Source organism: Falco cherrug, chromosome 8 (genome assembly GCF_023634085.1).
Source record: "Falco cherrug isolate bFalChe1 chromosome 8, bFalChe1.pri, whole genome shotgun sequence".
Classification (NCBI taxonomy): Eukaryota; Metazoa; Chordata; class Aves; order Falconiformes; family Falconidae; genus Falco; species Falco cherrug.
The window spans coordinates 43,964,941-43,986,602 of NC_073704.1; the positions used below are offsets into that span (position 1 = coordinate 43,964,941).

At 45.0% G+C, this 21,662-nt stretch overlaps 2 protein-coding genes across 12 annotated transcripts in view; one reads left to right on the forward strand and one right to left on the reverse strand.

Moving 5' to 3' along the window:
* MARCHF7 (membrane associated ring-CH-type finger 7) overlaps window positions 1-5,013 on the forward strand; it is a 26,574-nt gene extending 21,561 nt beyond the window's left edge. For 6 of the 10 annotated variants that reach the window (XM_055717490.1, XM_055717483.1, XM_055717485.1 and 3 more), the window contains 2 exons: window positions 282-395; window positions 4,092-5,013. In XM_055717490.1, coding sequence (XP_055573465.1) covers window positions 282-395; window positions 4,092-4,343 — 366 coding nt within the window. In that variant the 3' untranslated portion in view covers window positions 4,344-5,013. Of the gene's footprint in view, window positions 1-281; window positions 396-2,228; window positions 2,284-4,091 lie in introns of those variants that run through there. The other 4 variants (XM_055717486.1, XM_055717487.1, XR_008733401.1 and 1 more) reach the window with 3 other exon arrangements.
* Window positions 4,519-18,049, reverse strand: LOC106630851 (uncharacterized). 2 transcript variants are annotated; one of them, XR_008733403.1, is made up of 12 exons: window positions 17,385-18,044; window positions 16,721-16,922; window positions 15,435-15,498; window positions 15,147-15,173; window positions 14,664-14,787; window positions 14,407-14,497; window positions 13,296-13,465; window positions 12,430-12,533; window positions 11,804-11,970; window positions 11,642-11,722; window positions 11,494-11,559; window positions 4,519-9,005 (listed from the first exon to the last, which is right to left on the reverse strand). XR_008733403.1 is itself a non-coding variant. In XM_027799111.2 (12 exons), exons 2-11 carry the CDS (start codon window positions 16,750-16,752, stop codon window positions 11,540-11,542), a joined length of 870 nt encoding a protein of 289 aa, XP_027654912.2. In that variant the 5' UTR covers window positions 16,753-16,922; window positions 17,385-18,049; the 3' UTR covers window positions 4,519-9,005; window positions 11,494-11,539. The 2 variants fall into 2 exon arrangements, 1 of the variants encoding a protein (XP_027654912.2); XM_027799111.2 differs by having other exon boundaries at window positions 11,642-11,712; window positions 17,385-18,049.
* Between the last annotated feature and the right edge of the window lie 3,613 nt (window positions 18,050-21,662).

The following is a 21,662-nucleotide window of genomic DNA, read 5'->3' on the forward strand; positions in this document are numbered from 1 at the left end:
CAATAGTGCTGACTGAAATTTTATTTGTAGAGCTTTAGTTGTCTTCAAGGATAACATGTTAGATCTGGGATCTAACATGGATGTGGATGGGAAGAACCAGAAGTATAAGTAGCTTTTTGGAATTTCAATTTTTTTAATACTACATTTCACTAATTCTCTTGGAACAGCTAGAGATCAAATTTATAATGTTTCCAGTAAAATTCAATAATTATTCTACTTTTTGAATCATATATGCAGATGCATCACTGACATTCTGAATGTTTCTTTTCATCTCCTTTAAGGCAGACTATGAATTTATCAGCTCTGGTCTCTACCTTGTAGTGTTGTTACACTTATGTGAGCAGCGCTTTTCTGATATGCTAGGAACTGCAAGTGAGGCCAGCACACGTGTCAGAGTAAGTACGCAGTGACTTTATGACAGGAATTGCTCGTACAGAGAACTTGGAACTAGATAGTTACCTGGAGTGACCTAGGAGCTAGATACCCAAAAAGCATGCTTATTTAACAAATTTAGGTTTGAAATGATCAGGGTTTGTCAGTGCAGTAACACCATGCATTTGAAGCTGAAGGTACTACTTCATTGCAGTTACTTTGTTGTAAAATCATTTATGTCAAGGTTGTTGGTAATTCATTGCTTTGCATGTATTGTCATGATTGTTGAGAATTTATGCAGAACTGGAGGGTTAACCTCCCTGTGTACAAAAGATGCAGTTGAGAATGTTGGACTGTCTTATTTGATTAATTTTTCTTATTATGCCAGTTTACATCTCAAAGGTCTATACCTTGCAGTGCTTTTCTGCTGGATTGTGCCTAAATATGTACTTGAATATTACTTTCTGCAGCTGACTAGCTATATTATGATTTTCTGGCATTAGTCAGAATTCTTTATTAGTGGTATTCAGCTGGATTCTTGTTACTTAAGTGGCTTGGCTTAGAAATGCAGTAAGTACACATTTTACCATTAAGAGATCATAATGCAAAGTTATTTCTGCATAGTGACTCATTCAGAAATCCTGTATTCTTACACATTTATTTGATACTAGGTAATGAATCAGTGTTCTTCATCAACTGAGCTCCTGAAAAGCTGATGACTGTTTTTTTTTAATGACATAGAATTGACAATATTTAACTTGTCCAACACTTTCTGGAATGGTTGCTAGCAGGTACTCTGCCTTTGGGGTAGAGGCAGGACTGTGCTCTAATTTCTTACTGTATTAGAACAGTGGTCCTCCTTTTTTTTTTTTCTTTTTTTTTTTTTTTTTGGTACCCATCTAATGTAGTGCACGATCCACAAATGAAATGTCCAATTTTCTCTGCTACAAGTGCAGAAACATAAAAGACATACAATCTAATAGTAGCCAGCATCCAATGCAGGTTCTTAGCTTGAGTGTATTGCGGAAATACCATATTTTTACTTTTTTCATCAGAGGTGGCATTACACAATTGTGTGATGCTGCATTTTAAACCAGGGAGAGCACCGATGCGTATTTCATACCCAGCATACAACTGACATATGGAAACCATAGCGTTATATTCTTATTTGCTGTGTCTTAACATCTGGACTATCACTGAAAGAGTGATGTAGGTTGTCACTGACAAAAAAGCACTTGGCTGAGACTTTCAGAATTGTCTAAGGAACTTGTATTCGTAGGGATTTTGGCTTTGGATTTTGATACTATGTACTTCTAAGATTAAACTGCCACCAATGCCTAATAGTAATCCTGCTCTTGAACTTTATAGTTAAAATCTTAAGTGTGTTTATGCATTTTCCATTAACCTCGTTCAGTCAGAGGGCTCTGTTTTGCCTTTTAATGGTGAAGTAAATGAAATGGATGCAACTAACGAAGTCCTTACAGATCGTGGTTTTCTGCATTACAATTTCTAGGAAAAATTTTCATATAACTGGCACTTGTTCATGTGTGCTACTTTTGAAAATGATGTTTTACAGACTGTAGAACATGAAGATGATGCCAGTAAGCGCTACCATAAACATTTGACATAGAGTGAAAGCTGAAATAACTGTGCAGTAGCAATTTGAAATCTAGTGTGTGTGGATTTATATTAAATTTTGCACTGATTTTTGTAAGTTGGGCTAATGGGTTAGGATAACCAACCTCTGGGGTGAAGCTTTGGGATGGAAAAAGTGAAGAAAACTTTGCTAACTTGTTGCAAATCTCTGCAGATAACTTTGCAACTTTTAAACTACTTTCTCTCTGCCTTGTTTCTAGTTTATTAACCTTGCAAGAACTCTTCAGGCACATATGGAAGATATTGAAAGTAGGTGCTTCCCCTCTTTTCCCATTAGATCAACTCGGAAGTTAAATTTGAGTACAATCCTCCTTGCCAAGATTCATAATACTGAGCTTAATTACTGAAAATCTGACTTTACCCAGCAGTGGTTTTTCCATTATCAGTAGGATTATTCCAAGGGGGAACTGGTTTTAATTCTCCATGATTAATTTCCCAACAGCATAGAGTTGTTTAGACCACAGAAGTGTTTTCTGCAAGTGACAACAAGATTCCTCACTAGATACAGTCTGGTTATCGTAATTCAGGTAGTATATTGTTACAGGATTGGTGGTGACCAACCATCAGGTTATAGCCTTTTACATGAGTCCTAGTAGAAAAGAAACATTTAAAGTTGAATTTCACTGCACTTAAGTTACCATACTTACCTTGCCATTTCCTCTTTTCCCCTTGCTTTTTTTGCGCTCTTCTCCCCTTTCTTTTTTCTATCCACGCACGGTTTTTGGTTGTGTGTATTCCTTGTTAAGACCTATCCACTTCAGGAATTAAATTTAACGGTCGCCAGTTTTGACAAAGGACTAGCCTACTTTTCACCTAATGGCTTCTTCAGTATACTTAAATTCAAAACTATGTCCTGACTTCTAATAAAGGTATTCTGAATCTAATAGGCAGTGGAAGGGTAGTGGATCTACCTTTTTGTTTTTCCTAGTGTGCATGTGAATGTCAACATTCCAAGTTCATATATGAATTTTCAGTGCATAGGATGTATTTAGAGTATGATAGGGAATGTTGTATGTGTGTGGAAGTCTTAGTTCAAGGAGCAGGTGATTATTTCTGCGTTCAGAACAGACAAAGGTGTACTTGAGTTCAGAACTTATTCCTAAGTTATGTGCGTCCTTACTAGAGTAAAAATTAATGAGTGCCATTTTACACAGTAATTTGATCTATATTTGATTCAGGCTTTACCTAACCTGCAGGTGAGGAATACAGGGTTTTATGTTTGTTATTGGTGCTACTTTAGTTACATTTCTCTTTTAAGATCTGGGGAAGTGAGGAGATAGGCATTGCTTCTTTCTGTGTTCAGAGATGGGACAAGTTACTCAAGTGTAAATACTTTCTTGCCTGCAGAGTTTGCTTAAGTGGACAATTACATTCCTGTTTTGGACAAGCAGCACTTTACAAACCTATTGTAGATGTGTGTGCTGACTTTTTCTTTAATCATAGTTGACAAGTATGTATTTGTCTTTTAATTCAGCTTGCAACAACAAAATCCTATGCATATGTGGGCTTTATGTTCATTTTGCATATGCTGAAAGAATGGGGGTGGGAGAGGAGCTGCTTCCAAGTAGGCCTGACATAACTGTATTAAGCAACATACATATATATGAAAAATTTTTATAAGAGTCCGTTTGTTTAGACTGCAGAACCTTTCTAAATATTTTAGTATCCAAATTGTTCACTTTGTGAGTAATTTCTTTTCCTAGTGTTGGGTGCTGCTGTCATGGATTGAATATGTTCTCCTCTGAGTGCTGTTGGAATTAGCCACTGTAAACACTACATAAAAGTTGAATCTCTGGCGTAATTAAGTTTTTCTTCCATCTATTTTGAGGAAGAACAGCAGGAGGACACTGCATTTTGTAATGTTGAGTTTTGATTTGAAAATGCTGTATTTTTCTGACATAAGGTGCATTTAAATATTAAGCTATGTAATTACACAAGGTTTGGGTGGGTGTTCAATCTGCTATTTAATTTTATAATATTACCTTTATTTACACTATTCATCTTAGTGTTCTAAGTTCACAAACCTTTGTAAAGGCTTCTAATTATACTATGTTGTTCAATAGCTTCCGAGGATGATTCTGAAGACTGATGCTGGTAGAACCTTCATACTGCAAGAGATAAATAGAATTGCTGCAGAAATGCTGAACTGGCAAGAACAACGTCAACATGCATTTGTTTTTTTCCTCTCCTTAGTAAAAAGTGCATTGAATATTACTGTAGTTTTTGAAGTATTGTTGAATTCAAAATCAGCTGCTCGGCAGTGGGACTCAGTGGACTTGCAAACTACTCAGCATGTGCAAGGATTAGATAAATAAAAAGCAACTTCCCTTTTTAAATGATGAGGATGATGTGCTTTGGTTTGGAAGACAGCAGATTTTGAATATTTAAGAAAGCTATATCTCCCTTTATGTTTCCTTCCTACTGTAGTCAGATTTCTGGTTTTGTCTATCAAGTTTTTCTCCTCTACTGGCACTAAGTGGTTATAGTGAGTTTCAGGGTGAGGGTGGGCAGGGAGGGTGGGGATGTCCGTGTACTTAATTAGGTTTTGTTTGGGTTTTTTAAATGCCTCTGTTGCCACATTATATAATAACTGATTGCTTCCAGTGTTAATGAATGAACAGGAGGATGAGCAAGATACCGTTGAGATTAGGTTTTGGTTTATTTGAAGATTATTATTTAACTCAAAAAGCAATAAGAACTTGCAGTGGTCTTCTAATACTTAGTGATGGCTTTTTTTATGTACTGGTTTGGAAATTGGAGATTATATTTGATATTATGTGGCTATTCCGTTATGGAATATTGCAGGTGTAAACTCTTGCATTTCAGCATTCCTGGCAGATATGCAACTTGATAAAGACCTAAGGTTGTTCAGTTTAATCAGACTTTTTTAGATCCCACCTTCACTGTTCAAAGCACTGGTTATCAATGTGTTTTCTAGTGTTGTCACTTCTTTATAAATAAAGACAATAGAGGTATGCATCTTTACTGGTATTGTCCATTTTATTTAAACATGGATATCTACCAGCACTTACACTTGAAAATTTAGAAGGCTATAGTCTGTGGTATATCTTTACTAATGTTTGTAAATTCTTATGCAGATATTTAAGATTGTATCTGACCATTGAAATACTTTATATGAACAGTGGTACAATAAATTGTCATACATGTACTGTAATTGTATTTCCTATAAATATTTGTTAGTTTTAATTACTATAGTACCAATGTATCTGCAAAGAGTGCAGTATGTTGAAATACCTTGAGTTTAGTTTATTGTTACAGTATGTAAAACTAACTTGTGCAGAAGGAAGGATGTGCCTTAACAGCTGAAATGAGCTCACATGATTTTAGGAGTTAACTTTGCTAGCATTACATAAGATGGCCTGTCATCTGTAAGACTTGAAAGAAAATGGAATGCTAAGGAAATTGCTCATTTCTGTGCTCCTTCTGGTAACCTTAGGCATTGAGTATTCAGTGCCAACACTCAGAAGTATCATTCCAACAATTAGTTGAAATACAGCTTTCTTCCAGACATCAGTTTAAAAAGTGAAGGGCCAGGCATATGTGAAAATGTATTCAATTTGTCCTTTTAACAAATAGCATTCCAAGGAGGTGAGCGATTTAAGTAGCTACAGTTCCATGTACAAATTCAGTTCAAGTCAATTGTCACTTTGTTGTCCTGCAGCCTTGTTGAGCTCCAGTGCAAACAAAGGAGTGACATGGGGGAATACTGGTGGAATCAGTGAAGAGCAGAGGTTCTGAATGCAGCAGTTGGGAAGAATGCTGCTGCCAGCCCCAGCTGCCTCCCCTGAGGAGAGCTCTGCCTTGCAACCCAGGTCCCCACCTGGCTACAGAAGGGTAGAGGCTGGGAGCAGCCACAATTTGCTGTCTTCTGTAGACCTGAACTGTGAGATCTCTGTCTGTGGGGGTGTCTGGGTAAGCCCTTGTTGGTCTGTGCAAGTGCTGTTTGTGTCAGCACAAAGCATATATATGCTCACGTAAGTGTCTGTGCAAACGGGTGTTTGTCTTGTCTGCTGGTGCTGTCTCATGCCTGCACCATGTTCTCTCCCTGGGTTTGGAGACATAGGGAATGGCTACAGCTGGTTGCTGGTTCTAGCTGTTTCCAGGGGTACCTGATCCTCAGTGGTGGGCCCAGATCTCCCCAGTGAGGCCAGTGATGACAGGTCGAGGTGTGGATGGCAGCATGGGGGTGGGAATAAGCTGCAGAGTTGAGAGTGCCTTGCCCCACAGATAAGAGTTGTGGGGTTGATAGGGCCCGAAGGTGTGCAGTGCCATTGTGAGTCCTTCGTGCTGCAGCTCCCTCAGATGGAGATGCTTGCAAGTGTCCATCCTGGGGTTCTACAGCTGCTTTTGTGTCGGGGGTGAGAGCATGATTTTCCATGTCACAATTCTTACTTTTGCAACTCTGTGTGTACTGTTCTTTTGTTGTGTGCCAGCTTAATTTTCCAGGTTGCTTGTGCTACACTGTATTTCAAATGTCCTTTGTCTTGTGCATTGTTAGGCTCTTCCCAAACCTGGCCGTGGTTCTGGCTGTTCTGCCACTCTTCCATTACGAGGAAGTTACTTCACGCTTGATACACTATCTCTGGACAAGTGTCTTTAACACAGGATGTCTAGAAAGATGCTGGAACAGCAAAGGATGAGCAGTGAAAGCTTCCAGCAAGCTTAATGAGCTCAGAAGAACAGAGAAGCCTGGAGTTCTGGGTCATCTAGCATGTAGTAAGGTAATAATGGAGTTGGAAGGGTAGGGCGTTCAATTCTGGCTATGGTATCTGTGTTGCTGGCAGTTGGATTAGATGATTGCTGTAGGCTCCTTGCAAATGAACTATTCCATTCTAGAGTCAGGTGGGTTATGCATGTGGAATTCTGTGTGCATCTTGTTTGGAAAATGAAGCGGGGGGTGTTCCCTGTGGGCCAGGGTGAGTGCTTGCTAGCTACATGGTACAACTGGTACAATATTGAAGTCTTGGGACCTCTAGTAAAGGAAGTGGGTGCAGGCTTTGTTGGTTGCTGCATAAGGATGTAACCTTGTGTGTCTGGGATAGGTTGCTGGGTTGAAGATGGAATGGGGTAGGAAGTTCTAATGCACCTTTGTTACAAAAAATGACTGCCAGTCTTGGCTTTTTCTGCAGCATGAGCACTGGGAAGAATTGTCAGCTGAGGCTGGCTGAAAGAGTTATTGATTGTGCCTTTGATTTCCACCAAACAGCATGGAAGTGGATAAATACAGAAATTGCATTCTACTGTACTTGGGACCGCCCCATTTGCCACCCTTCCCTCACACTCCCTGTGTTCGCCTTCCAGCACATTGCAGAGCACTGCAATTTTTTTGTCTGTCTACTACTTACTAAATATTTTTCTGTCCCTTACTTGCTTAATCTCTCCTCTCCTTACACCTTTTTCCTGCTCCTTGTCCGTTTCTTGTTTGCAGCATCATGTTTTCCAGCTCCCTCTATGTCCCTCTGTCCTTCCTCCTGCCTTTCTCTTCCCTTTTATGCCCCTGTCCTACTGCATCTGGCCACTGAGCCTTGTGGCAAGCTCAGATTTCTCATGTGCGTTAGTGAATAAACATCTCCTGCCTCCTGTGTGCCCCCCAGGTGTGTTTGCAGCTCCTGGCTGTGCCCAGATGCAAGGGAGGGGGTGATATGCTGTGGGGCTCTGGCAACGGCCCTTGTTCCCCTGGGGCTCCAGCTGATGCCTGTAGCACTGGGGCAGTGCAGGGAGGGGACATCTCAGGGTGGCGCAGTGTTGTCCTTGTTATACTCCATGGTATTAATGATGGTTCATTTTGTATCTGGCTTTTCTTCACTCTTTTGAATGGGGCTTCCTCGGGTAGAACTAATGCCAAGAGGAAAAAAGCATGCAGTCCAGTCGTAACGGGTGAGGTGCACACTGTCATCTTTCATAATGTTTCATAAAATGGCTTTTATTGATTTCTAAGTCTTCAGTGTTTTTTCAAAAGCTGTGCAGTTATGGGAACAGACAAGAGAAAGGGTGAGTCCACTAGCTAAGATGATAAGCAGTCTATTTAGTATCTTCTGATTCTACTTTGAATTAACAAAGACACAAGATTCTTATCAGGGTCTGATGTGGTAATTCCTTCATGTCCTACTTCTACCAATAGTGGATAAATTAGATATATGTTCTTCTTTCAACGTCTCCTGCTATAATGGGCTCTCTTGGGTTTTTTGCACCTTCTAACAACTCAGCCTTGGGAAGTCCTTGCTTGTCATCCCCTTCTCTTCCAGTGTCTTCTGTGCTCGTTTCCTTTGCCATCTCCCAGGGGATTTTGTACTGCTTTCTCTTTGGATTTTGTAGGATTGTTGATGCCATGACCTCTCCCATCCAGAAGGTTCTTCAGGGTGATTTCCAGCCCTATAATGATTTCTGTGGCTCTGTCTCACATCCCTGCAAATTTTCTTGTCTGGTCCCAGGTGGACCAGACCTATCTAGAGAAACAGGTAGAGGTTGAGTGTCAACAGCATAGACCTTGTAAAAATTGTCATACTGTTCTCTATAGTTCCTTTCCCATTCTCTGTATCTTTCCTCTTCCAATGGATCTTGGAAGTCTACAGATCTGCCAGAGTAAGCTTTCACATCATACGGTGGAACTTCTCTGTATGTGTTGAAAACACGTTCTCCTTCCCCTTAACGTGTGGCCTGTTTAGTGGGAGAGTGGCCTCTAAATACCGGACTAGAGACCTTTACCGTGCTTGGTATCTTCTGTAGGGGGGTGATCTTGACTGTGAGTGGGAATAACCATGTGACCTTGACCTACGACAACAGTTCTGACTCCTTTCTGCCTCTGCTTGGATATGGTGGTGATCGTGAGTAGGAATGAGAGGGGGCACGGCTAGATGATAAGAGTGCAGGAGCAAGAGTGGGAAGAACCTGGTCTTGACTTGGAGTAGGTATGCGAACTTCTAGAGTGAGATGAAGTTGTATATGGAGACTTGGACCTTAAAAAACAAAAGAAATTTATGAAGTTAATTCAAAACAGTAATTCACACCTTTTTTTTTTCTTTTTTCTCCCAAATTTGTTTAGGTTTGGGTTTTTTTCCTCTCCATACGCTTATATCAAAGCTTCTTTCAGCTGCTGATATACTGCTACTGCAAACCGAAGAGCATGACAGCATGTAAAGGTTTCTGCTTACAAGCCAGAACAGCTGCTGCTGTGGTAGTGTAAAAACACCCAGGAAGGGTAAGTCTGCTTCCACTCAATTCTATCGCATGAACTACCCTAGCTATGGATGGATTTCAGGGGTGTACACTGGCGTCTACTGGTACGTGAACATACAGATGTGTCACTACCCAGCAACTACCTGCAGCACAAATCACTTCTGTTGCAGTAAGATGCAAAAAGAGCAAGTCTTAATGGCTACAGCATGGCATCAAACACCAAGAAAATAGGATTTAGGCTGGAGACAGTAAAGCTCCATTTGAAAATGCCAGCTTAGTCTATTTAACTTCACTACCTATTTGGCAATTTGTACAGGATGCAAAATACCCCACTTCTAGCCAGTTGTAGCCAAATTTTGCACATACCTCTAGCTCTAACCAAGGACAGTGACCACATTTCAAGAAAAATACTAGAGCTCAGTCTCTAGTAACATGACCAAATGCCATTGCTCTGGGAAAGATACTGACAGCATTACTAGCAGAGAGTTCTTCCAATTCCTGCCCAAGTGCTTTTTGAGGACAGAAGACATCAGCTATCTTGTGAAGAAAAAACTCAAGTTGTTCCACGTATGTTCATTCCTCCTCCAATTTAAGATTTCCTTATACAAGTCTGATCTTTTAATTCATAAGAAAAATGTTAAGAATGTCAACAAAATCTGAGTGAAAGGCACCAGTTTGCAGTCCAGGCTGAAATCTGTACCCACGTGAGATTAGACAAAGAGAACATTAAAGCAATTTCTCTTATGTATCTTCTCCAAAGTGCTTTGATGTAACAGTTACAATCGGAGCACAGAGACGAGGAATCTACACCTGTTCAGTTTCTAGCCTCCTCAGGGCTGTCAAGAGGTGAAGGATATCACTACAGAGAAGCTTTGGCAAAAGAGAACACCTATTCCTTCACAACTGCTGTCCAGTTATAACTATCAGTCACCTGTAATCCCTGCCATCTTTGAGCTAGTGACGTACATGTGGAGCTCCCATCACTGCTAATCCCTTGAACCATCCAGTCCACCTAAGGATAGAGAGGTGGACTGGAACTCCTCCTGATTCTTCTAGACAATCTGCTTCTCTGTTAGGGACATGCAAAGCAATTACCTGGAAAATAAAGCAAAGCGGGAGCATGGTGGTGAGCACTTCAACTTCAGCATTTTTCTGGCAGCTTTCTGTTTATTTGAGCATGAACATACCCTCATTTCTGGATCCTCACATTTGCCTTCCACATCCTCACCCCAAGCAGTTGCCTCAGTCTTCTCCCCCTACATTCAGCTTTGTGACTGTGGGAAGAGGCTGCCCATGCTTAAAAGAGACTCCCATCTCCCAGGTGCCATGTGCTCAAGGCTCCTCTGCCACTCCTCAATACACTTCTGAGCTTCGAAGTACTGCACAGATACTAACCAATCTTCTCTCAAATGTCTTTTCAATTCTTCCCCGTAAACTTTCCTAGGTTGTTGCCTCGTGATGATCTGTTTGGCCTGGTCTTGTCCCTGAACTGTTCTTTCCTGGCTTACTGAATCTGAGAATTTTAGGTATCTCTGGGACGGATGCTGGGTTTTGTTTTATCTTTAAGATTTTATAAACACTGATGCACACTTACAGTCTATCTGTAACACACATATACCAAAAGGAAGGACTAACCTGGCATGGCAATAATAGAGAAAACAGACTCCTCTCTCTCCAACTGAGAGAAAGTAGTTTGGCTATTTGAGATGACTAAACTGAAAAAATTCAAAATGGTCATAAAAACCCAGCATTGACTCTTCCAAGAATTTGTTCAATCACTACCAACTAAGTCATTAAAAATAGAATGCTGGAGGCATTCTATTTTTAGGGAAATCAGCTTCTTCAGGCCTATCCAGCCAGTAATCAAAAGGCTGGCTTTCCACCTCATTCTGCCATTATGTTTAATTTTGTGATATATACTTAGTTTCCTCAAAAAGTGTTTTTCAGATAGTATACTATCTGATAGATGGTATCTGTATCTTTTTTGTATATTTTAAAAAATAGTTTTATTATTTATAATAAATATTTTTAAAAATATTTTAAGAAATTGAATATTTTTAAAAATAATTTTACTGCAAGCACAGATCCCCTTTGTTAAAGCCAACTCAAACTGAGCCACTTAAAAATGAATTACCACTTGTATTCTCCACAGCTTTCTGTGCATAGGCATTTCATTACAAATCAGATATTGTAGAAGTAATGTATGTGTTACAGCCTGGTTTAACAGGTTACAAGTAGTCACAGACTGAATTTCTGTGAAATACTTACAGTCCCCACCCTGGTCTGCCACCTGCTGAGAAAACTGGACTGGCTCTCATTGGATGACCTTTTGGACTGGGGAGAAGAAAAAGAAAATCCCATTCAGTTCATCTGAAGGTAATTTTTTTAAAGAAATTCTAAAGTTACGATCACTTACCAGTTGTGGGTATTGATTGCTCTTGGGGGGGCCCAGAAGACATGGTAGTGCCAGTTGTCTTGCTACTGGAACTGGACAGCCCTTGTGAGTAAGTGCAAACAGTTGGAAAATAAGCTCTAGTCAATACCGTATTTCAACAGCATATGTTGAAATAAAACTTACCTTCTCTTCCACCACACTGCTGATTGACAGGAAGATTTAGAAAGTTTGGTGGCTGTCACCAAAGCAGCAAGTGTCACAGTCACAAGTGGTGGTGGTGACTGCTGCTGCTGAATCTCTTTACAGAGCCCTTTTGTGTAGCCTGTTCCATTTTGGAAGTTGTTCACAGCCTAGAGGCAGAAGAACATTTACAAAAAGGTCAAAGTGTCAGATTATGACAGTTCAGTAGATAGATGAAGAAAAGCCTCCTCGGGGTAAAATGACTTGTTTATTCCTGTAAAGTCTACCAAGCCTACAGTAAAGAAGCATACAGATACATATGTGAACACATCACATGCCACACTGCTATTAAGGACTGGTAGCTCAGAGTATCTGTAGTTAGAGTACTTCAGTGTTAACAGCAAATTTGAGAGACAGGCAAGCATGCTTACACAGAAGTGTGACCTGAATTTACCAGGTTGCCTCCAAAGAGTTGTCAGCTTCTCTAACTACAGATAATGCATTTGACAAGTGAATACAGCCTTACTCAGTTTAGCCTTCTTTAAGGAGATGTAAAAAATTTCTTCCCGTTCAGCTTTTTACAAACAGACTTTTCTTACAAACAGTTTATGAAAGTGTCATTATGTTACCTGGCGCAGGAAGTTGTTGGCAACTAAAGCATCAGGAGAAACACCTGCCTGATGACACGCTGGGCAAGTATGTTCCTCCAATTCCAGTAAAGCTGTTCTAATACCTGTGTGTAATTAGAAGCATCAAAATAGTTTTTAGCCAAACTGAGGAAATCTTTGGGGTTCTCATCAATTATACTAACACATAGACGATTAATGGGTGAATATCGCCCTGAATGGAGAGCATGAAGCTATAAATGTTCAGTAGTGTAAAAAATGGCTAGTATGCAGCAAATCGCTATACAGTTCTGACACTTCCCTGTTGTAACAGGTGAAGATGTAGAATGAGCTGTGTCCTGATGTTTGGACTAGCCTTTTCTCCGCTGTCTAGTACAGGAAGAAGCCACCAACATCAAGGCTAATGAACAAAGCACATCCCAAAAAGCCATGAGTCAGTTTGAGTTTTGAAGGTTTAACCAACTCCCCAGTGGCAAAGAATGTAGATTAAATGCCTGACTGCCTGTTTGTGGCGGACCAGAGTTAGTCACCAGAGCTGGCTCTATAGTTGTGTATGAGAAAAAGGGCTGTGGACAAACAACGTGCATTCCATATCTAATACTGTAATCACCTGCACAATTATGCACTCTTCTTGTACTCGTCCTTCCACATGTGAAGGAGATTTGACTAGATACACAGAAAGGGAAAAAAGTTTTTTGGCCTTTTTTTTTTTTTTTTCCTTTATAGAAGAGGCTTTTCCTACTCCAGGCATACTTAAGTATGAAATAGACATGGCAGCACAGGTGATCTCCTATTCCTGCTTTCAGAAGATCCGATGTGGTGTTTTGGATTAAAAAACATGGGAGAGGAGTTTACTCTAAACTACTCACATTCGTCACAATAACTTGCTCCATAGCAGAGAATAACTGCTGCATCCATCATTGGATCTTTACAAAGGGGACACAACAAGTCATCTGGAATGGGATCATATGTGGAGGAGGAGCGCAGCTCCTCTGGTAAAGAGGGAGGCTTTTCCTTTTTCTCTCTAGCATAAGCTTCCCTGGAGGGTGGGTGGGAAAGGAAAAAAGAAAAAAGTGAAAGATGGGTAAATTTTTCCAAGGTTTGGATTTTATCAGAGTAAAATAATAGATGGAAGTCTTCTCACTCCACATTAGCTCTCTACAACACAGGCGTTTAGGTTAAATGACTTTTCTAGAGCCACAACATCAGAAGGAGGAGGGGGTAACAGTTTTCCTTCTGCAGAACTCTCCCATCCATAGGATGAACTACCCAGTCAGCTCAGAGTGGAAAAGAAAGAAAAGAGGAAGAAAAGCAGGGGAAAGGAATCCCACCTCTCCTTTGCCAAAGGGTAAACGTAAATTGCTGGATCAGGGTAAAGTTAGTCTCAGAGTAATTTCATTTTGTAAGAAGTCTTATGTTACAGCTTGTGCGACAGGAGATCCACAACAGAAAAAGAAGTGCTACCGAGTGCATTTTCAAACAGCCACTCTTGTCAGTACACAGGAGTAATTTCTTAGCTTATAGCAACAGGAAAACTTCAGACTGTTTCACACATGACATTTGCTAAAAGTCAGAGGGGGAGGAAATCCCAGTCCAACGGCTATTAAATTTTGCAAGAAGACTTTGAAATGTAAACCAGAAGCAAAATGAGCTTTCAAAGAGAACGACGCCAACTGTAAACAGTACTGAAATGTCTTGCAGAAATACAGGTTCCTAGCATACCCCAAGGTCAGCCAGCTTCCAGGGCCATGAACAGTAGTGCCACCCTATTTTAATATTGGAAAGTACTACATATTTTAAGGTTAAGATATGAAGGTAGTGGTTCCTCCCTTTTAATTAGGGGCTGGCCACCTCGGCTGCATTGCCACTCATACATGTATGCACGGTTACTCTCTTCACTTTTTGGTCAGTCCAGTTAATTCCATACTTGCGCATTAATAGTTGGTATTGTGTACTTCCCAGCCTTTGTCAGCACAGCACCTTCTGTGTTGGGATCCTTCACCTCCAACAGGAAACTCATTGGAATTCCAGTGCTCCTTTTCATTATGGGAACAGGCTCCATATTTTTGTCCTGTTAAGAACAGAAATAGACATCTCTCTTCTCCAGACCCACACTTAAGATGACGTTTCAGTGATTATTTTAAGCAGTGAAAACCATTAATCATTCCGTTTTACCTAATATAAGGGCTGCTTGACTCAAATTCCTGCTTCCCCCAATTAATATAGCCAGGACGTACCACAGGTTTGAGCAGAGTTTTGAACCCTTTGAACAGAGTTTTGAACACCATTGCCGAACATTTCATCATCTGTAAGCTGTCCATCCTTAGCATAAAGGACTCCAAATTTAAAATTCACAGGTCCCTGAGAAATAGAACCACACATTATAGGATAAACAGACAATCACACAAAAGACCTAAAATAATGTTTCCTCCAAGGACTTTTATATACGTCCTACACACGGGAATATACACTTCATACCAGCTCCATTACATGCTCAAGTAGCAGATACCTAATAATTTACTTTTGATCATAGGTTATGAATTTTATGATATTACTAAGTTGGTCATCTATTAATATGATATATTATGCCGGTGCTTAAAATGATTTTCAATCTCAGATGTTGCACGGAAACACCACATTTTTTTACTGCAATAAGCAATTGATATCTAAGTCATTATACATCACCAAGTGAGTGCTAGGAGTAAAAAGGTTACATTTACCTCTTGCTCTTCAAGAGCCAATAAATCCTGTAAACAAAACAGTATCTTTAGCACACCAGTAATGAAGACAGCACAAAACCCCCTGTAACGTAGTTGTGTATTTGTTTCAATTTCAAAGTAGCCAGTTCAACTGATAAAGACAGCCGATTTTGTAACTGTAACCCTACTCCTCGTTATTGTCCTACTACCGAAAGAAACAAACCACTGGCATTTATAGGTAACAACTTATTTTTCCAGAAAATAATAAAAAGCCACAGCCAAACAAAAAAAAAAGAAGTCACCTCCTACCTTCTGTATCTCAGGATGAAAAGTTTCCCTCAGGCTCTTCCCAAATTTGTCATGACTCACAGCACTGAAATGCAAATGAAATACTACTTTATAGGAGGGCAAGTATACATTTCAACATTAAACCGCTAACTGGCTGTAGTTAGAACTGATTTTGAAAAGAATTGTTCAAAGAGCCTTGCTTACGTGGAATTTTTTGTGAAAGAGCCATTTATTTCCCACAATACTAACCTCTGAGACTTCCTAAACTTCTTTTGGATTTTAAAACCAGAAATAACTAGGACATTCCACGGAGATCAGGTTTAAGTGTACTGTATTTACTTATAAAGCACAGAACTTTATTCCATCATCCTTCACTTTGGCTTTATACATAATCGTTGTGAGCGTATTAGGAAGACTCGATAACCTATTCTATTTCATAAGCTTCTCTTCTATCTCTTTGAAAATAATTCAAGGCATGTCAAATGAAAAACGAGCCGTTCAGCATCACGTTCACACCCCAAAGATCCACAAGCAAGATCAACTGCCTCAATCAACAGAAAGACTTAATTTATAGCATTTCTTCCTAACTTGTGTTTCTACGTGACTATTATTTTTGCCCATTTTTTCCCTAGCATTGATTTCTGGAGCTGCGCAGCATGCCACGGAGTGCCAAATGCAGTCTGTCTGAGGCACGCCGAGCTGACACGAAGGTCACATCTGATGCACCTTTCCATCGTTGCTTATGCTAGGCCACCATGCGGACAGGATTTCCTGTAGTTCCCTTTGAAAGCAATTAAAATGCTAAAATTAATTTACAAAAAAGCAGGTTTATCGTGTAACTGAAAGTCTTTGAGATAGTCTGTAGCTAGACTCACACTGTCTGTGAACAGGGTGAAATGGCAAAGGACTATCAACCAGGCCCAAGGGAAGGCTCAAAGGCTGTAAAAGCTGAAGAATAGTCGGGGAAAGGATTTTAGTCCAAGCCCAAGCGGGCAAAAGGAGATGACATTAGTCCTACTGCCGGGAGGTGTGGGGGAAAATCACCTTGAAGGGGGGAGGGAATTTGAGAAAATTGCATCCTAACAGAAGCGTAGTATTACGGAAAGCTTTTTTAGGGTAAAATACAGCTACAGCCTTCAGGAAGGTTGGCATGCACACAATTTGTGTCACCACAGTTCCCTAAGAAGCAGCAGCTCAGCGCACATTGATAGCTTAAGGCAAAAAGCCAAAAGCAACCCCTCAAAGCCCAGAACCATTCTCAGGAACACAGGAGTTAAGCCTAAAATTGGTTGAAAGCTGCTTCCTACCTCTTCCCCCACCACCTTTCCCCCTTCAACATCAGCACATTTCCTTGTGATACCTTTTCACAAAAAAAAGATTGAGGCCTGTGATATCAGCTCGGTACCGAAGCACCACGATGCGCTTGCTGGCTACATGCTCTCTTAGAAGGCTGACAGCTTCTCCGCACACAACAGCTGAGGCTTCCAGCCTCTCTAGCCTTCCCACGCACTGTGAAACGTGAGGAAGGCAAAGACCGGTAACATCTCGGGGGGATCAGGAGGAAGTCGAGATGCACTACACTCGGAGCCCAACGTGTTACCCAGAAGAATTACCACAACAGAACAAGAGGCAGGAACAATCGGTAGACAGGCAGATAACATGCACGGCAGCAATACCCAGTCAGACTTGCAGGACACTTCCAGTCACTTCATCCTGCAACTTTATTTTGAATTTAGTTAAAAGGTAATCAGATTCTTAACGCTCATTCTGCTTTTGTAACTTCTGGAGAAAGGCTAACATGTGGCATTGGCATTACAGTCCAATTATTGCCCAAGCAGCAGCGCAGCACTCTGAAGCAGCGGGCACATGGAGCCTCGTGGGCCCTTGGCAAGTGCAAAAGTTATCCCTCCGTAGTCAGCAGTCCGACTCACAAGCACAAGGCACATGTGGAAAAGTAACATCTAGACTGACCTTCAGTTTAGCTTCCCTTGATTTGTCAACGTACAATTCCAATGGACCTAGGTACAAAGAAAAAACAAAAGAGCCCCGTTTTGCTGAGAAGCAAATCCAAAGGCCTCTTCCCCTCGGCTGCTCTGGCCCAGGAGCTGACTGTCAAGACACAGGATCAGCGAGACACCTGAGCTGCTGCCTCCCAACACTCCCCGGTAGTTAAACGCTCGCCCTTCGCAGTACTTTTTAGAGAAATCGGCAGTCTGGGGCGAGGGGGGCGGATTCCGCCGCCGGCTTTCTTTCCTTTCCCTTGGCCGCTCGCAGAGACGGGAAGAGGCTCCTGACCCCCCCCCGTGACAGCGTTACCGCAGGCCCCAAGGCAGCCTCTGCGGCCCGCGGGGGGCGGCTGCCCCAGCCCGCTGCCACGGCCCCGGCCAGCGGCTGGGGGAAAGACAAAGCCCCGCGCAGAGCTGCAGCGGCTGCCCGGGCAGCCCGGAGGCGGCGGGGGGGCGGCAGAGCGCCAGGGCCGACCCCCCTCCCGGGCCCCGCCGCCACAAGGGAGCACCGGGGCCGCCCCGCCGCCGCTCCTCGCTGAGGCAGCGGCGCAGCTCCGAGAAAAAAAAAAAGGCAGCAGCGTGAGGAGCCCGCTGACCACCGTGACTGCCGGGGAGACGAGACCCGCTGGCAGCCCGCTCACCTCAGCCCGCCCGCCGCCGGCACCAGGCGCTCCCTGCCGCAGCCAAGCGCCGGCCCGATACGTCCCCCCCAGCCGGCCTCTGCCCGCCAGGCTCGCCCGCCGGCCCCCGGCCGCCCTCAGCCCGACCGCTCACCCAGCGCGTCCCGGCCCGAAAGTCTTCCGGGCTCCCGCGGAACTGCCGCACCGCCACCGCCGCCCCAGGGTGCCGCGCGGGCCGGAAATGAACCCACCTTCCGGGGCCGGGCCGGGCCCGCCGCCAGCCCCGCCCACGCCCGCCGGCCCCGCCCACGCCCGCCCGCCCCGCCCACGCCCGCCCGCCCCGGCCCCGCCCCGCCGGGCAGCGCGACCCAGAGCCGGCCGAGGAGGGGCTGGGGCTCCCGGTCTGCGCCGGGGCGGGCAGGGCCTCGGTGCCGCCGCGGGCTCCTCTGAGCCTGCCGGCCCCCGGGTCCCTGTGGGGGATGCCCGCGGGGTGCGGGCTGTGCCGAGAGCGGCTACCTGGGGGAGGGGGGGGCGGGGAGACGCAGGTGAAGGAAAGACGCCTCTCCGTTGTCCCACCTTGCAGCCCTGCCGCCTAGTCTGCACCCCTTCGTTCTGATAACACCTCACTTTCCCGTCACAGGGAAAGGCTGTGAGCTCAAGAGGTTAAACCGTGCAACACCTCATAATGGCTTACTTGTGCAGGGGAAAACCTTGTATGAGCTTTTCCTAAGCCACATATCCACACTACTCGCTTTTTCCTACTCAAAAAGTGCATTCCTGCAAAATCTCTTCTATTTAAAAAAAATATATTTAAAATTGCTGTTACTAACGTGCTTCCAAATGCAAGCAGAGCAAATGCACCCCTATTGCGCACAGCAAAATGGAATGCGTCATACAGAAAGATTTAACAGCTTGAGCCACGTGGGTGCTTTTGCATACGGAGGCAATAAGTGCCTGGGCTGCGAGTGGGAAAAGGGCAGAGCAACGTGAAACCTGCAGCGGCGGCGAGCAGCTCCCGTGGTCCGGTGGTGTAAACTGGGCCGAGATCTCGGCCCGTGCTCACCGTGCCAGTGCTCAGCACAGGGTTGATGGAGCACTGCTGCCATCTAGCGAGAAGAAATTGGGTACTGCAGCCGCCCGATTGGAGGAGTGCTGCTGCCATCTGGCAAGAAAAAATTGGGTACTGCAGCCGCCTGGTTGGTAGAGCGCTGCTGCCATCTGGCGAAAAAAAAGGGGTACTGCAGCCGCCCGGTTGGTTGAGCGCTGCTGCCATCTGGCGAAAAAAAATGGGGTACTGCAGCCGCCCAGTTGATGGATCGCCACTGCCATCTGGCGAAAAACATTGGGTACTGCATCCGCCCGGTTGGTAGAGCGCTGCTGTCATCTAGCGACAAAAAATTAAATACTGCAGCCAGGCGCTTGGTGGTTCGCTGCTGCCATCTAGCGAAACAAATTGGGTACTGCAGCCGCCCGGTTAGTGGAGCGCTACTGCCATCTGGCAACCAAAAATTGGTACCAGACCATGGGGCTCGAACGCATGTCCTCCGCGCGGGAAAGATTCTACCGTTGGCGTGACCCGAACCTGGGTCGTTTCAGTCGAGCCACTTCTACGCATGCGCTGCCCTTAGTTTGCCACAAATGCTACTTCACATGCGTGAAAGCGGATTTCGTAATAAGCATACAAAACCACAAACCCCGCCCCGCGGCGTCAAGCCGATTCTGTGCAAAGGCTGCCCTTACTTTTTCCTGAAATGCCACTGCGCATGCGTAAAAGGCGATTTCGTAATGCATATGCATCTATGGAAACCACTCCGTCGGCGTCAAGCCAATTACGCGCATGCGCTGCCCTTAGTTTTGCAAGAAACCCCACTGTGTATGCGTAAGAGGCGATTTCATAACCAATATGCGCCAATAGAAACCACGCCCCGCGGCGTCAAGCCCATTATACGAATGAGCTGCCCTTAATTATGACAGAACTCTGACTGTGCATGCGTAATTGCCCATTTGGTAATGTTCATGTGCTGCCAGAAACCACGCCTCGGGGCGTCAACCTTATGCTGTGCATGCGCTGCCCTTAGTTTGCCACTAACGCTATTGAACATGCGTATTAGGGTTAGGGTTAGGTGGAATGCCTTCCTGGCACCTTTCCCGGCTGGAGTTGGCCATGGGGTGTGCAAAAGTCAGTGGTTCCCCACCTCAGCCCAGGAAGCCCAACTTCTGTGGTGCCCTTCAGCTGGCTACTGGGGCAGTGTGAGAAGTGCCAGCGGAATGCCTTCTTGGCACCTTTCCCCGCTGGAGTTGGCCATGGGGTGTGCAAAAGAAGTCATCAGTGTTTCGCCGCGTCAGCCCAGGAAGCCCAACTTCTGTGGTGCCTTTCAGCTGGCTACCGGGGCAGTGTGAGAAGTGCCAGCGGAATGCCTTCCTGGCACCTTTCCCCGCTGGAGTTCCAGGGAGGGAGCGTATAGCCTCTGAGGCACACGAGAGTGACGAGCAGGCAGCCGAGCCGAGCTCAACCGAGCAGAGCGGAGCCAAGCCGAGCCTAGCCGGGCTGATTAGAGCCGAGCCGAGCAGGGATGAGCCGAGCCGAGCCAAGCCGAGCCGGGCCGTGCCGGGCCGATTCGAGCTAAGCCAGTCTGAACCGTGCTGTGCCAAGGGAAGCCGAGCCGAGCCAAGCCAAGCCGAGCTGGGCCAAGCCGAGCTGAGCTGATCCGAGCTGAGCTGAGCCGAGCCGAGCTGAACCGAGCCAGGCCATGTCGAGCTGAGCCGAGCCAAACTGAGCTGGGCCATGTCGAGCCAAGACTAGCCAGGCTGAGCCTAGCGGAGCCTGGCTGAGCCGATCCGAACCTAGCCGATCCAAGCCGAGCTGATCCGAGCCAAGCCGGGCCGAGCCGGGCTGATCCCAGCCGTGCCAAGCCGAGTCGAGCCGGGCTGGGCCAGGCCGGGCCAGGGCAGGGCAGGCAGGGCAGAGTCCCGTTCCATGGGGCGATCGCCATCGAGGACAGAAGGGATGGCGGCAGCCACAAAGGACCTCCCGTCAGTCATGCGCATCAGGAACAGGTGCCCCGTTCGCTCTGCTTCGACTGCCCGAAGGCGGGGCTTTCTTGGGCCCGCTTCTTGACGGCCAGCGAGGCTGACTGAGGCCCTCCCCGTCTGCCCCATCCGTCCCTCCGTCCGTCCGTCTGTCTGTCCATCAGTCGGTTCCAGCCAATCATCACCGGGCAATAGCAGGGTGCGCAGACAGCCGGCGACTGCCACCACCTCGTGGACGACACGCGCCCTGTGCCGAGGGAGATCTGGTCTCCGCATCTGGCCACGCGCCCCCACCCACCAGCCATCCGGGCGCGAGGGCGTTGCTCTCGGCCGCGCCGCACGGCATCCCGGGAGGCTCCCCGGCAAAGGAAAGAGCCCGCCGGGGCCTTACCACCGCAGGGATGGGGTGGGGGTGGGGGTGGGCAAGTGGAGATACAGGCCGGGCGCCTGGTCAGAAACGGCCTGGTCTGACCTACCTACCCACCTGCTGCAGAGGCACAGCGTCCCGGGGAGGGAGCATATAGCCTCTGCTCCGCACGAGAGCGACGAGCAGGCAGTCGAGCCCAGCCGAGCCGAGCCAAGTCGAGCCGATC

Excerpts from the sequence above, each read along its gene's own strand:
- LOC106630851 (XM_027799111.2), bottom strand. The coding sequence starts at position 16,752 with ATGTTGAAGGGGGAAAGGTGGTGGGGGAAGAG. Across the intron at positions 15,499-16,720 it reads GAAAGGTGGTGGGGGAAGAG|TGCTGTGAGTCATGACAAAT; the intron begins GTAGGAAGCAGC and ends TTTGCATTTCAG. Across the intron at positions 13,466-14,406 it reads GAAGGATCCCAACACAGAAG|GGAAGCTTATGCTAGAGAGA; the intron begins GTGCTGTGCTGA and ends CCCACCCTCCAG.